This window comes from Cotesia glomerata, linkage group LG4 (assembly GCF_020080835.1).
Source record: "Cotesia glomerata isolate CgM1 linkage group LG4, MPM_Cglom_v2.3, whole genome shotgun sequence".
Taxonomy (NCBI): Eukaryota; Metazoa; Arthropoda; class Insecta; order Hymenoptera; family Braconidae; genus Cotesia; species Cotesia glomerata.
Window position 1 is genome coordinate 20714818 of NC_058161.1, and position 16013 is coordinate 20730830.

The 16013-nt window shown below is 32.7% G+C and overlaps 2 protein-coding genes across 9 annotated transcripts in view; one reads left to right on the plus strand and one right to left on the minus strand.

Annotated features, from left to right (window-relative positions):
* Positions 1–16013, plus strand: part of LOC123263825 — a 300526-nt gene that overhangs the window by 248367 nt on the left and 36146 nt on the right. For all 6 annotated transcript variants that reach the window (XM_044726843.1, XM_044726846.1, XM_044726845.1 and 3 more), the window contains one exon: positions 6594–6795. In XM_044726843.1, the coding sequence (XP_044582778.1) occupies positions 6594–6795 (202 nt within the window). The remainder of the gene's footprint in view (positions 1–6593; positions 6796–16013) is intronic.
* The window catches only part of LOC123263828 (autophagy-related protein 16-1), a 289529-nt gene that overhangs the window by 217682 nt on the left and 55834 nt on the right, over positions 1–16013 (minus strand). The gene's annotated exons all lie outside the window — the stretch shown is intronic.

The window sequence follows — 16013 nt, forward strand, 5'->3', positions numbered from 1 at the left end:
CTTAATCAAACCGTTAATTAAATGAACTGCAAATTTAGTCACACGCTCCCATTAGCCCATTAGTGAGTGCATCACACGAAATTCCTGAAAAAACAACTAAGACGGTCATACACATTTAATCGTGACTCGATATAGGTTTATATACCTGTGCTAAAGAATGAGATAGAGAGAGAGACGAGATAACGGGTCGAAAGCACCGCCTTTCGATACCAACTTAAGACTTTTAACTCACCAGAGATACGTGACTGTCCTATTGACAGTGGGCTACAAGGAGCGACTACGAGAATGTCGTGCGTGTTTTTCCTCCTGATCATCACGAGCATCTAGATATAAGAGCGTCGACTTGGTTACTACTCCGGTTAATCGTTTTTAAATTCAAATTAACTAGGCCAATCATATGACGGGAAATTAACGCTGAATCGGATCAACGTTGTCTGCTAAAATGGGCTTTGAATACTAAATAAAGATACTTTTTAACTGGTAGAGAGGTAAATAACCGTGGGAATAACTCCTGTACACGTCATCGTTGGAATACTAAATAAATATAAAATACAGATTGTTAAACTTTAACTGTTGGAGGTATTTTAACGTTCGTTGGCACAAACAAGACGTGGATATTAAATCCAACGATACACCCAACAAGATGATGCTGAATAAGGCTCACAGCTTACGTTGGCGGTTGATAATCGATTCACGTATAAGGACACGAAAAGAGACCACCAATAACAATATCTAAAATCAAAATATTTATCTTTTGAAAATTTTTTGCGTTTTTAAGATTATAAAATGATAAAAGTTTAAAATTATTCACTACCGGGCAGCAATTGCTCGGGAAAATTGTGGAGCTTATTCACGACAACGACTAAGAGGGTGATGCTGAAGAGAACCCGGTAATAAACTTTAAAAGAATTAATAATGAATGGAATAATAATGAAACGAATTTTTTAATGCATAATAAATCAGCTTATTAATTATTAATAAGAATTTAATAATAGATATTTATTTAAGCGGTTTAAATATTCCGAGCATTATAATTTTTCATTATCTCAGATAAGGTTTAAAGAGTCGTCTTTATTGATTCAAGGATGAGAGCTGCTGATTCATCACCGATTGTCCTAGTCCTTTTGAGTAGTATAGAATTTTTGTAATAATTTAATAGCAATCTTGAAGACACTATGTGACTTCCGGGACTTATGAACTATAAATAAATAAAATTTTGCATGATTAAATGATGAATTTTGTTAAATTGCACAGTATTTTTTTAACTGTTGACGTTTTTCAAGATATAAGCTCATTCTGTTGTTACACTCTTCAAGAGCTTTCATTTGAGTACCTACATGCATTTTTTATATATTTTTCATATATACATATATATATTATATATATATATATATATATATATATATATATATATATATATATATATATAAATATATGAAATATATGAAAAATTGATGTAGGTACTCAAATAAAAGCTCTCGATAAGTGTAACATCGCGATGAGCTTATATCTTTAAAATATATATTTTATAATTAAGAATTGACCTTGTATCTTATGAACTATTGACATTTTTAAAGATATAAGCTCATCCTGATATTACACTCATCTAGACCTTTCATTTGAGTACCCACATGCTTTTTTCACATATTTTACATATTTATATATATTATATATATGTATATATGAAAAATATATCAAAAATGCATGTGGGTACTCAAATTAAAGCTCTTAATGAGTGTAACATTGAAATGAGTTTATATTTTTAAAAAAGTCATTATTTAAGAAATTACATTGTATTTTGTTAATTATTGATATTTTTCAAGATATAAGCTCATTCTGATGTAATACTCATCCTGACCTTTCATTTGAGTACCCACAACAATTTTTCATATATTTTATATATTTTACAAATACCATATATATAAAATATATAAAAAATGTCATGTGGGTATTTAAATAAAAGGTCTCGATGAGTGTGACATCAGAATGAGTTTATATCTTGAATAATGGGATTAATTAAGAAATTACAATGTATTTTGTCAGCTATTGACGTTCGTAAAGATATAAGCTCATTCTGATGTTACACTCATCAAGATCTTTCATTTGACTACCCACATCAATTTTTCACATATTTTATATATTTATGTATATTATATATATATATATATATATATATATATATATATATATATATATATATATATATATATATGTATATATGAAAAATATATCAAAAATACATGCGGGTACTCAAATGAAAGCTCTAGATGAGGGTAACATCGGGATGAGCTTATATCTTCAAAATATATGTTATATATATGTATATATGAAAAATATATCAAAAATGCATGTGATTACTCAAATGAAAGCTCTCGATGAGTGTAACATCCGGATGAGCTTATATCCTTAAAAACTTCATTAGTTAAAAAAGTACAGTGCAATTTAACAAGTCATTATTCAACAAAGCAAAATTTTACCTATTTATAGTTCACAAATCACATAGTGACTACAAGGTTGCTAATTTTGAATAAAAAAATTAGATACTAAATATTTATTTGTTAGAAATAAATTGGCTTGAATAAATGATTTAGTAACTATTACTAAATTTTATTAAATAGAACAAAATCCTTCAATCAGTGCAGCGTTTTTGAATCTGATATTTAAAAAAATTTTTCCATTAGCATACAAGCCTTGCTACATTAAATTTCTATATTAATAAATATTTATCAACTCAAAAACTAAACGATAAAACTCTTTATAATAATTTAATATGAGAGTTGTATAATCGAGGCACGTTTAAAGAGCCGTTGGCTCATGAAAGATGAATCGTAACTGGTTATATGTGCTAGTAACAATCCTCCAAGATATACCTTATACCTTATTCTCAGATGCTCGGTATAAAAGCATCCTCAATAGCTTACGAAGGAGAAGGACGAGATGAAGTCACCCTTGCTCGGTTCTTTGCTTACGGAAGACTGCTACAGAGCCTGCAGAGCACGTTGATCGGTGAAAACGACGTCCGTTTGATGCTGAATCGTGCTATTCAAACTCCCATAAGAGCATCCAGACTCTATCTGAGCAACATCAAAGTGACTTTAAATATTGGATACATCAGACACCGAGACTTGAATCCATACAAATACCATAAACTTGTTAACTTTTAAGCTCGGCATTAACAACAGCAATAACAATAACTGTAGCAGTAACTATAACTATAACTATTAAAGTTAGAATTATTTTTAGACACACCCTTATGTACCATAGAAGAGTATAGGCTTAATATTTACTACGTGATAAACTACGAGTCAATAAGTCTTGAACGGGTGCCAGTAAATTTTTGAATGGTCCTCCATATCCACAAGACTTCTTCATCCTGGCTCTAAACCTCCTGACCGATTTAAACTCATACCAGTTATGCAGTTGTGCAATCCAATGAAAAAATTTACATCCCGACCTACTTTTACGAGGTATTTTTAATAAATTATCTCAAAGATCAAAGCCCCTCTGTCAAATCAACCGCAATCATCCCTTTGAAAGAATAACCAAAATTTTGCGGCTAGTGTATTTATATGATAAAATGGGTTTTTATGGTTAAGTTTAGGCTGCATTCGAATATGCTCTATCTCTAGATACATAATTAAGAAATTACCTTGTATCTCGTGAACTATTGACATTTTTAAAGATATAAGATCATCCCGATGTTATACTCATCAAAACCTTTCATTTGAGTACCCACATCAATTTTTCATATATTTCATATATTTATATATATTATATATGAGTATATATGAAAAATATATCAAAAATGCATGTGGGTATTCAAATGAAAGCTCTTGTTGAGTGTAACATCGGGATGAGCTTATATCTTTAAAAAAGTCAGTAATTAAGAAATGACCTGGTATCTTTTGAACTATTGACATTTTTAAAGATATAAGCTCACTCTGACATTACACTCATCTAGACCTTTCATTTGAGTACCCACATCAATTTTTCATATATTTTATATATTTATATATATTATATATATGTATATATAAAAAATGCAAGTGGGTACTCAAATGAAAGCTCTTAATGAATGTAACCTCGGAATGAGTATATTTTTTAATAGTTGAGAAATGACCTCGTATCTCGTGAACTATTGACATTTTTAAAGATATAAGCTCATCCCGAAGTTATACTCATCAAGAGCTTTTATTTGAGTACTCACATGCATTTTTGATATACTTTTCATATATACATATATATAATCTATATAAATATATGAGAAATTAATGTGGGTACTCAAATGAAAGCTTTTGATGAGTGTAACATCAAGATGAGCTTGTATCTTTAAAAATGTCAATAGTTAACAAGATACAAGGTCATTTCTTAATTATGTGTCTAGCATATCCATCTACCGACAATACTTACCAAATAAATATTTAGTAACTACTACTAAATATTATTTGATCAAAACAAATATTTATTTTGATACAATAAGGCTTTATTTATGTTAATAAAATTTATTTAGAATAAAAAAATAATATTGATGGGTAAAAAAATGACTAAAAATATATTACTCCGTACTTAGTGTAGAGATTGTTGGTAAAAGATTACTAAAAGATAACTAAGATATGGTTATTAAAAGCACATATACATGACTGTGATTAGCTAGCGTTAAATATGAGATTTAGTCTTAGAGAGCGTGGTCAAAGACACTTGACTTCCGACAGGCGGAAAAACAACCAGCAGTTTACATGGCATGTGTTCACCAGCCAGCGACTATAAAAGACCACCCACTATTAAATTATGCCTCGGTGGATAAGGACAACACACGTAGACAACAACCGCCGCGGTTGTCAAGTGCACGGACCATTTTAACCAACATAAATATATACTTAGCCGTGATGGAATAACTATAGAACATTTGGTATAATTTATACCAAAAGAGGAGAGGATCGTAACCTCGATCTCCAACCCTTCGACAATTCAAATGGAAACGCATTTAAGTTACATAATAAACCAACTAAAATATAACCCTTTCCCTTTATGAACTAACGCGCGCCTACAGAAGTATGTTACATAATACAGCCTCGAAAAGTTTGTCACATTGAAGTTGAATTACAAGTGAGAGATAGACCGACTTCGACTATGACTAGTGAGTGAGAGTTTAGTTTAAAGATAAAGTTTGTGGTGTACCTGCACCATCCACTGCTACTACTTGGAGTGGAGCCCTAAGTACCAACTACGCTCAGCTTCTCTGCTCTCTATTATAGAGTATAGAGTCTAGTCTCTGGTATTCTGTATTCTGCATTCACAAGTCTGTTGTCTGATGTCTGTTGTCTAGACATTAGGTGTGATGGTAATGAGAAATTCGCTGTTGGAAATTCGATTAAATTCTCAGTAGAATCACCAATCTACTTAGGATCAAAATGCTCTATTACCTTGTAATGCGGTGGCATTATAAACCCAACTATCCAACTATCCAACTGCTCTTTGATGTTTAGCTCAGCGCCTCTGCTAATCTCTAAGTTTATCTTTATTTCCGTTTATTTCAAGTGCTTCTGAGGATTGATAACTGGTTATTTGTTTTTAATATGCCCTATCAAAAGAATCCAAATGGGATACCAGCTTGAATTCCTACATGGCGTTTTTGGATAGATTCTCACATGGTTTCCTATATAGGAATTCAGGGTTGGATCCTACATATATTCCCATATTAATCAGGCGAAAAAAAATTTATTTAAAAAATTAAAAATAATTATGAAGTAATTGCTATTAATTAAGTATTAATTGAAATTAATTCCGAAAAACGGATTTTGTAATTTTATCTAATGAAAAAACTGCTCGCGTCCGATGGACTTGAACCCGGTACCTCATGGTTGACAGTCTTCTACGCTACTCACTGGCCTAAGTCACGTTCTTACAAGGTCTATGTTTATTCCACTTGTTTAAATTCACTACAGGAATCCATACTTCCGATGTGGATTTCCCATACAGGAATCCAGAACCCACAGGTTTCTATGTGGATTCCTATAAAAATTCATATTTCTTATTTGGATTTTTTTAATAAGGTAATTTATTAGCTATTTTATGTGCAAAATATTTTTCCAACAGTTTGAGATCAAAAAATTATACTAAATTCAATGTTAAATATGATTTATAATGTTTTTAGAATTTAACTGCGAGAGAATTGATAACCAGAGATTTACTTTGGCACTTTAAAAATCTAAAATGTAAAACGGGCATTAAAAAAAGGAACTGAGAGATTATTTGGACGGTAGTTTTCCAGTTTAACCGTAGTTAAATCGCTAAAACTGACCTTTTGTCATAATTTTATTATCGTAAAAATAAAATAAATGACTTTAGAGCTTGAGCCGGGTGGAAGCATTTAAATAAATTAACCCTGGCTATTTTTCACAAAGATATAGTTTTATTTAAATATTATCTTCAAAATAAATCAACCGCTAATTCATAATTACGTAAATTTAGTGTCAGTGTTATCCTTGAACGCGAATTCGGGCAACGACCTCTTATTTAATTTGAATTCTCAGAACAGGTAAAAAGAGATAATAACAATAATAATAATGGATGATTTTATTTTTGTATAACAGGTGCTCTGACGCAATCCCAGTTCCCAGTGTTTACAATCTACGCCCAGAAGAGCTGTTTGGCGGTAAAGCCTTGCGAGCGTGCATGGTGCATCGACAGAGTCCAAGGTCATCGGCTGCAAGGTCACACTAAAAGAACCACCAGTGCGTCTTCACGTCAGCACTGCCTTGAGTTGTGTCTGGGCGAGCGGGACTTTTTGTGCCGGTGAGTAATCATTTACAATTAGTTGCCTTATTCTCGGTACACATACTTGGTTACATTCAATTCAACTGGCACATGTGCTTGAACGAAAAAATCCAAAAGATATCTCTACATTGTGGGGATTCTATTTAATCGGATGAGAATCTGAGCAAGAAACAAGAACAAGAATATAAAAATATTTAAAATGTATAAAAGATATGAATTTTTAAATCGTATAATCGAATGGTAAGAAAAGTTTCATATTTTCTGGGTTTCTATTCGGGTGAATATTACGATGGAGCACGTAGTTGCTCTGAAGATAAGATTTACGAGTGTCGATATAGTGAAACACGAGTCGAATCGCGAATTATCATGACTATAACTCGGTCTATCTTTATTCCTGTTTAAGCAAACCCATTTCTCTGACGGAATTTGAGGTCTCGTTGATGCAACCTCAATGCATTTGTATTCGCAACATTAACCTAGAAGTCCTTTCTCTTCTGTCTAGTTAAAGGTTATGGGTCTAGTCGGTCATCACGACCAATTCGAAGTTATTTTTAATCTGTACAAAACTGTCCGACCAAATTATTTTTGATTTTATTAGAAAAAAAATTAACAAGGGCTACAAAACTATCAGCTTAGTCATAATAAATAAACAGCCGATTTAATTTTTGCTTTTTCGATATTTGTGTGTCTTTTGCCATATAACATCACAGGGGACTGTTTGCCAGGGGACTGTTTTTTTTTTTTTTTATCAAATTGAGAAAAATCAAGCAAACTATTTCAATGCATTCAACTTTTCAAGTTCTCAATGAATGTTTACATTAATTAGAATAATATTAAGACTTATGGATCCAATTTTATAAATAAATTATAAATAAAAATAGTTGCCAGGGGACTGAGTTTTGAAGTGGCCCAGACACATATTTCCAGCACAAACGGTGCTTTGACACTAAATAAAATTCCGATAAAGCGCTAACAGCCCTATGTTTATTAACTCAAGGCTAGTTAGGTCCTTATAAACCTTACGAAAGGTAAAATAACACGCTGGATTTTTTTTTAGCTTTGAACTTCTGGCAGGGGACTGTTCTTAAAATGCCTGGGACAAACTTTGGTTTAATGAATTTAATGAAACAAATTAATTTTCGGTATTTTTTATTGAAGAAGATTGTTGGTTAACTAATTAAGTTTATAAACATTATGGACCAAATTATATATTATGGACGAATAACTTAAAATTTAATCTTAAAGTTTTAATTTTGGGAATGGGACAGCCCAGGCGACCGTTATTTCGGTGGTTTACCAATTTATAGCAAAAAAACCAAAATTTATTTCATTTTAGTTTTCAATGCTCCAAATAGAAATGTTTTTTTACTTTCATAATAAATTTTTTTTAGTAACAAAATAACAATTTTTCTAATAAAAAAATGCCTGGAACAGCAAATAACATCCTTACAGAGAATCACCCATATAAATATATAAAAAATATGTATAGTAAATATATTTTTAATAACTAACTTTTGGCCGATTTTCATATATATTTTAGATATATTCAAGATATATCTTAAAATACATAAAAAATACATAGCTAATAATATAAAAAAATATATTTTGAATATATCTAAAATATGTAAAAAAATCGGCCAAAAGTTAGTTATTAAAAATAAATTTATTATACATAATTTATATATTTTTTTTATAGATTTTTAATTTATTAATTATGTATTTCGACATATATTTTTTTTATGGGGGGTACACTGAAAAAACACTTAGATATGACAAGAAAAAACGGACGCTGATATTTAAAAAAAAAAATAAAAAATACTCTATAAGAAATTACTTAATTATAGAGTTTTTTTCATCAATTAAAAAACGTATTATTTTCTTAAAAAATGAAGGATTTTCCAAACTTTTTGCTTTATCGAATGGATATAGCAAACAATCCAAAGTAAAACCAACAATATAATGGATTACGCAACAATGAGTAGAAGGATTGGAAGGAAGACTCGCGTGCAACAGGAGTCGATTCTTCGTATCCGAGAGTGTACAACTCTTAAAGATTGCGCCGACCGACGATCGCATTAACATTCTATGGGAACGGTATTTCTTCCGTGCAAGGTGCGCGGCTGACAAGCCTCTCGCTCTTTCCATCCAGCTTTACCACCACCATCACCACCACCATCATCATCATCATCATCATCATCATCATCTTGCTATACACTATCCTCGTGTTCATCCAGGCTTAGCTTTTGCGTTAACCGTTTTTCCACAAAGCGCTCGTTATAGATGTACATCTACTCTACGAGATGCTTAAAGTGATCATACGCCCTACAGCTTGCCCATACACATCCACCAGCTTGTATATTTATAACACAAGATCAAAGCCATTGAAAGAAAGCCTCAGCAGGTTTTGTTAGAGCCAATTCTAATCCTTAACAAATATTTTTCATCAGTCGATAATTCAAATCGAGTAGATTAGTATCTGTCTTAGTATCTGTGGATAGGATAAACCAGGTGAAGGATAGCAGTTCGGAAATATATAAATAAGCTCCTCCAATGAGATTGAATAGAATTGAATTGAGTGATGGATTGATGATTGGTATACACGATGTGTCGTGATGACGGTATTACTTACATTGGCATTTATCGATGTCCTTACCCAGTTGTGGATCACCAACTAGTACTACTGATGCTGCTGGTGCTAGTGGTTGTAAAAGTGATACTGGTGGAGGTGGAAGAGTTAGGACACGGGTAACTCTCTTAGAGAAGAGGTTACAGGCTCATCACTGTGGGAAATCGAGTGGCTGGTTGGTACCTGGTACCTGGTACGGAAAGTAGGAAGTATGTTGGAGTGACCCCAAGACCTGGAGGCTCTGGTACACGCTCTTTATTCCGGTGTTGTCAACCAACCAAGAAGTAATGAGTTTATTGTTTCAAGTTTTATTGGCATTAATTACCTTTGCGTTATAATAAGATCAAGGTTTAATGGCCATTAGGATTAAAAATAATCAATTATAAGTGAAGAAGTTTGGTTCAATTCTACCTTAACCGTGAGATAGATAATGCGCAACCTATCAAAACTCTTTTGAAGAGAACAAAAACATTTGCTTTTTCAGATTCTTACCAAGAATTCAGATTGTTCTTCTACCTGAGAACAACGAAGCCAAGGAAAGTTGAGTTAAAGATAATAAGAACAAGAATAAAGTTGATTCAAGTTGGTGGTACAGAGAATCCATCTTTAAAATGGCTTACCACAAACCTCTTTACTAGCCAACTTAGAAACATGTTGCTATTTTAATCACGATACCGAGATTCTCATTATTTTACTACTTACATTAGTTCCCGGTTTTCGCTTTCCCGTGAGCCATTATAGGCATTGCACATTATCCGAGTCATCTATAACTTGGATAGGTTGTTACATGCAGATACCCCAGAGGATATATTTAAGAAAAAAAAAAATTATCCGAGTCGAAATTTAGATTCAACGTATTGAACGTAAAAAACGTTAGTTGAACGTAACAATCAAATTGTTGTCAACGTTTTGAACGTTTAAAACGGTTTAATGGATTGGACGGAAAAAATATAGATTCAAAATTTTCAAAAAAGAATTAATTCAACTGTTTTAAAAAAAATATGAGATATAATAAAAATATAAAGGGACAAAGATCGTTATTCACATACTCAAAATTATCTTTGTAGTTGATCATTTGGCGTCTGATAGACTCTTTTTGAAAGAAAAATCAGCTTGATAGCTTCTAAGGCCAAATTTTCTAGCTGTGAAAGTATCCAAAGATACTCCAAGTACCACTGGTTCTTAATTAAACACTTGGTAGTCTTCTTAAACAGCCATATACCTTCGAAAAAAAAACATTATGGAAACCATTCCACAAGTTAAAAATTCGAACTAAGTATTTTTATCGGATGGTAGAATTTAACCCAAAAAACTGAAATTCTGCCCAGCAGAATTGTAAAAACATTATCATACTTCCGTTTAAAAGCATCTAGTTATCTGAAAAGTTTTGATATTACTTATTTTCACTCCTTATAGGCTTGAATCGGTTAAACTAACGTTTTTAACGTCCAATACGTTGAACTTACGTTTTCAACGCTAATCTTACGATTGAACGTTCAATCTACAATTTAAATTTCAACTGAGATAATAAAGAAGACATAGTAGAAAAATAAAAAATAAGAATTGTAAAAAGTTGACCTTTTTCTCTCAAGCTTGAGAGTTGCGTTAATCAATCCTGACCCTCATATTTCAAGCCTGAGCTCTTACTGGGTATCTAGAGGGTGAGACTGCGCAGTTGCTCCTTGTCCGGTCTCTTGTACACTCTAGGGCACTTAACATTAAGAGCACTGTCCGCGACAACGGCACATCCAATTATAAGTACGAAATTCATTGTTTCTGGTGCTCTACACTACTTAGAGCACTAGGATAGTGTTCTCACCCTAAAATTCGTTGGTTGGGTGGTTGGCATCGCTCAGAACCCCCCGTTGAACTGCTGCCAGATATTTTAACCCAGAGTTTGTCATGAAAACGCTCAAGGCGCCAAAAATTCTATGATTGCTGGTATATAATACATTCCTTCAACAGAAGAGCGAGGAGGAGGAGGAGAAAGTTAAGTATTTTGTCCATAAGTGCAGACTATCATTTTGGTATAGACGTAATGTGATAAATGTAAGCGCGTTTTAGATAAGCCAGCCAGCAAGAGACGATCACAAGGAATTTACAACGCCTGGGAGTTGAGAAAATAAGAAAAAGAGGTTTTGAGGTTTCAGATTATCGTCATTTCCTTGCCTTCAGGAACGTTGGTGCGTAAACGGTTCGAGTATTTTAACCAGCTCGTACTTAAGGGCTAAGTAAAGAGCGAATGGTTACGATGGAAAATAAAAGACTTGAGTGTAACAAGGCAAAGGAGAATTCAGAGCCAACGAGGAAATAAAATAAAATAACCAACCAAGAACACTGTACTGAGTCCTCGCGGTTTATATCAGATCCCGTGATGAACGTACGTGACTCAACTTTGTTTCAAAGCCACTGAGAAGGGCACTATTTGCATTATTCCCCCTGCAAAACTATCCTCAGGTAGGCTCTAAGGCGCACATACGGTTGGTTGGTTGGTTGCCGAGCAAAGCGCAAGAACGACCACGCTAAATTACCATGGTTCAGCGATATCGCTACGAACCAGAGATCCTAAGTAGGTGCAGCTTGTAACACACACTCGAGATCCAACGAGCAGCACGTAAGGAAGATACCACCACCAGCAACAATCATCTTTTTCTGATGATTATTTATCCGAAGCTCAGCTTGTTAATTCTTGCTTAGAATTACCATTATCCTGATCTTCATGAAAATTATTATGATGATGGTGATGAGTTACCAGAAGCTGTCTATTTATTTAGATAAAATTCAGGTTTTCTGGTGGAAATTATTGGATTGGTCAAATTATTCTCAGAAGGATGGTCAAGAATCTAGAACCTAGAACTTAGTGGTCGCATGCAAACCGCCCGCGCACAATTCTCAGAGATCCGGAGTGGCAATGCTTGAGGAGAATACTGGTTTAATGATAACAATACCATGAATTGGTAATTTGACAAGGTCGAACCTACGCACTTAAAACTGGTTAATTTTAATTATTTTTTTTCGTCAATAAAGAATTAGTTGATAAGGTAAAGCAGCCAGTAGTTGAACAGGTTTCAAAGTAAAACTTTTAATATGTAATTATTAGTTAAAATTACACAATTTCTTGACTGGAGAAGAAAATTCTTGGAGAAAAATTGTCGGGTGCTTGAAGGAAGAAGTTGTGTTGGCCAAAGTTAAAATTTTTCTAAATTCTTGATACAATAAATTTTTGTACTTGATTAAGATTTTTAGATACTTTAGGGAAGCAGCGCCACCTACTTAGAGCTGAGAAAAAGATTTTCTCACCTTGAGAAAATTTTTCTCGAGAATATTTGATACCCATTTTATATTATTTTACCGTGCAATTATACAAATTTAATGAAAAAAAAATGATGAAATATTATTTGATCTTGCCATTTGACACGTTAATCAATAAAAATATTAATGAAAATTTACTTCTATCTTTATATTTAATTTTTTGGAGCAAGAGAGAAATTTTCTCAAGACAATAAAATTTACTTCTATCAAGAACTAAATATTTTGGAGCTCGAGGCTGAATTTTCTCAAAATAACAAAATTTTCTTGACTTAAATAAATTTTACTTCACTAAATAATGACTTTTGTTAAATTGCACTGTATTTTCTTAACTATTGACGTTTTTAAAGATATAAGCTCATCCCGATGTTACACTCATCAAGTGCAAGACCTTTCATTTGAGTACCCACATGAATTTTTGATATATTTTTCATACATACATATATACATATATATATCATATATGAATATATGAAAAATTAATGTGGCTACTCAAATGAAAGGTCTCAATGAGTGTAATGTCATGGTGAGCTTATATCTTTAAAAATGTTAATAGTTCACAAGATACAAGGTCATTTCTTAGTTATGTATTTTTCATAAATTTCTGATTTTTCAAAAAAAGAACATAACACCTCCCCTCAAAAAATCTTCTGCATTAAAAAACCTTTTAGCGGGCGCCTTTTAGCTCCGGCCCTAAAAATCTGCATTAGCCGAGGATTTAATTCATCTCTCGCCTTATTATTCTGCTTTTACCAGCGCATGGGGTTGGGTGAGGAGAGTGGGAGTCAGAGCACTTACCCTAAATCCAGTGGTCAGCTGAAGTCCATCTCCGCGAACTAGGCGTCCGATTATTGTCCTCGCGAGGGAGCTGGCCTGTATGCATGCCATAGAGCATACACCAAATAGCCTTCATGCCGTAGCGCATTGTCCTCAAGCCCTAGCGCTATTCTCGTCTCCATAATAACCATAATAATCGGAATAATCTCGGAACAATTCGCGAGTGGCAAGCTCGCTCTCTATCAACAATAACCGACACTATTCATGAATCATTGTCTACAATGTCTAGTCTACAATCTCTAGTCTGAGCCGAGCCTTGAGTATGTAGTATTTGGTGTTTGCTGACACTTTAACGAAATAAACTACTAAATACATAGATTATTTATCTTAGAAGTAGACGTTAAACTCAGTAAGAACTTCTCATGTTCAGAGATCTCCTATTCCGGAGGAACAACAACAGAGCATAGAGCCACACTATCGTTTGTTTATAAGACTAGTAAGCGTCTTGTTGCTCTAAAGTTATAAAGTGTAGGTGTTAACACTGTGAAATAGGTAAGCATATATACCCAGATAGTTTCCTAGATTCAACAACACTTTGCCTGGCTGTATAACAGCCGTGCCTTGTTTTAAGATAAGACCAAAAGAACCAGCCGGGATTAGTCTCGTTGATTCGATGTGCCAGCTCGTAATGATGTCGCGGGTGTCAGCTATAACTTAAAGCTTTGTTACACTCACACACATGCTGACACATTAGCTCTTTAACCTGATACGTTTCTTCGTGTTGTATATTGTGTGTTGTGTGTTGTCTCATTCGACCTAATTGCCCGTACATGTTACCGAAGCTATTATACTGTCTGCTCTTGCTTCCACTCACGCTGCATGCTTACCCACCTGGTACCGAGCCTTCACCAGTGCAAGTACCGTTTTTTGAACTTATTCCTATCGCCTTATAAATAAAATAAATAAAATCAGGTATTATGTTTATCAACAGATTAGTTTAATTTTTTATAAAATAACGTTATCGGTGACCTTATTCTTAATAAGGAGCTTAGATATCAACTAAATTGTTGTTTATTATATATAATTAAAAAATGACCTTGTATCTTGTGAACTATTGACATTTTTAAAGATATAAGCTCACCATATTACAATCATTGAGACCTTTCATTTGAGTATCCACATCAATTTTTCATATATTTCATATATTTATAAATATATAAATATATAATATATATGGGTAATTCTCTGTAAGAACGTCTTAAATCTGTACAAAATTGTCCGACCAAATTATTTTTGATTTTATTAGAAAAAAAATTAACAAGGGCTACAAAACTATCAGCTTAATCATAATAAATAAACAGCCGATTTAATTTTTGCTTTTTCGATATTTGTGTATCTTTTGCCATATAACATCTCAGGGGACTGTTTGCCAGGGGACTGTTTTTTTATCAAATTGAGAAAAATCAAGCAAACTATTTCAATGCATTCAACTTTTCAAGTTCTCAATGAATGTTTACATTAATTAGAATAATATTAAGACTTATGGATCGAATTTTATAAATAAATTATAAATAAAAATAGTTGCCAGGGGACTGAGTTTTGAAGTGGCCCAGACACATATTTCCAGCACAAACGGTGCTTTGACACTAAATAAAATGCCGGTAAAGTGCTAACAGCCCTATGGTTATTAACTTAAGGTTAGTTAGATCCTTATAAACCTTACAAAAGGTAAATAACACGCTGGATTTTTTTTTTTGGCTTTGAACTTCTGGCAGGGGACTGTTCTTAAAATGCCTGGGACAAATTTTGGTTTAATGAATTTAATGAAACAAATTAATTTTCGGTACTTTTTATTGAAGAAAATTGTTAGTTAACTAATTAAGTTAATAAACATTATGGACCAAATTATATATTATGGACGAATAACTTAAAATTTAATCTTAAAGTTTTAATTCTGGGAATGGGACAGCCCAGGGGACTATTTCGGTGGTTTACCAATTTATAGCAAAAAAACCAAAATTTATTTCATTCTAGTTTTCAATGCTCGAAGTAGAAATATTTTTTTACTTTCGTAACAAATTTTTTTTGGTAACAAAATAACAATTTTTCCAATAAAAAAATGCCTGGGACAGCGAAAAACATCCTTACAGAAAATCACCTATGTATGGAAAATATATCAAAAATGGTTGTCGGTACTCAAATGAGAGCTCTTAATGAGTGTAACATCGGGATGAGCTTACATCTTTAAAAACGTCAATAGTTAAGAAAATACAGTGCAATTTAACAAAAGTCATTATTTAGTGAAGTAAAATTTATTTAAGTCAAGAAAATTTTGTTGTTTTGAAAAAATTCAACCTCGAGCTCCAAAAAATTTAGTTCTTGATAGAAATAAATTTTATTGTCTTGAGAAAATTTCTCTCTTGCTCCAAAAAATTAAATATAAAGATAGAATTAAATTTTCATTAATATTTTTATCGATTAACGTGTCAAATGGGAAGATCAAATAATATTTCATGATATTTTT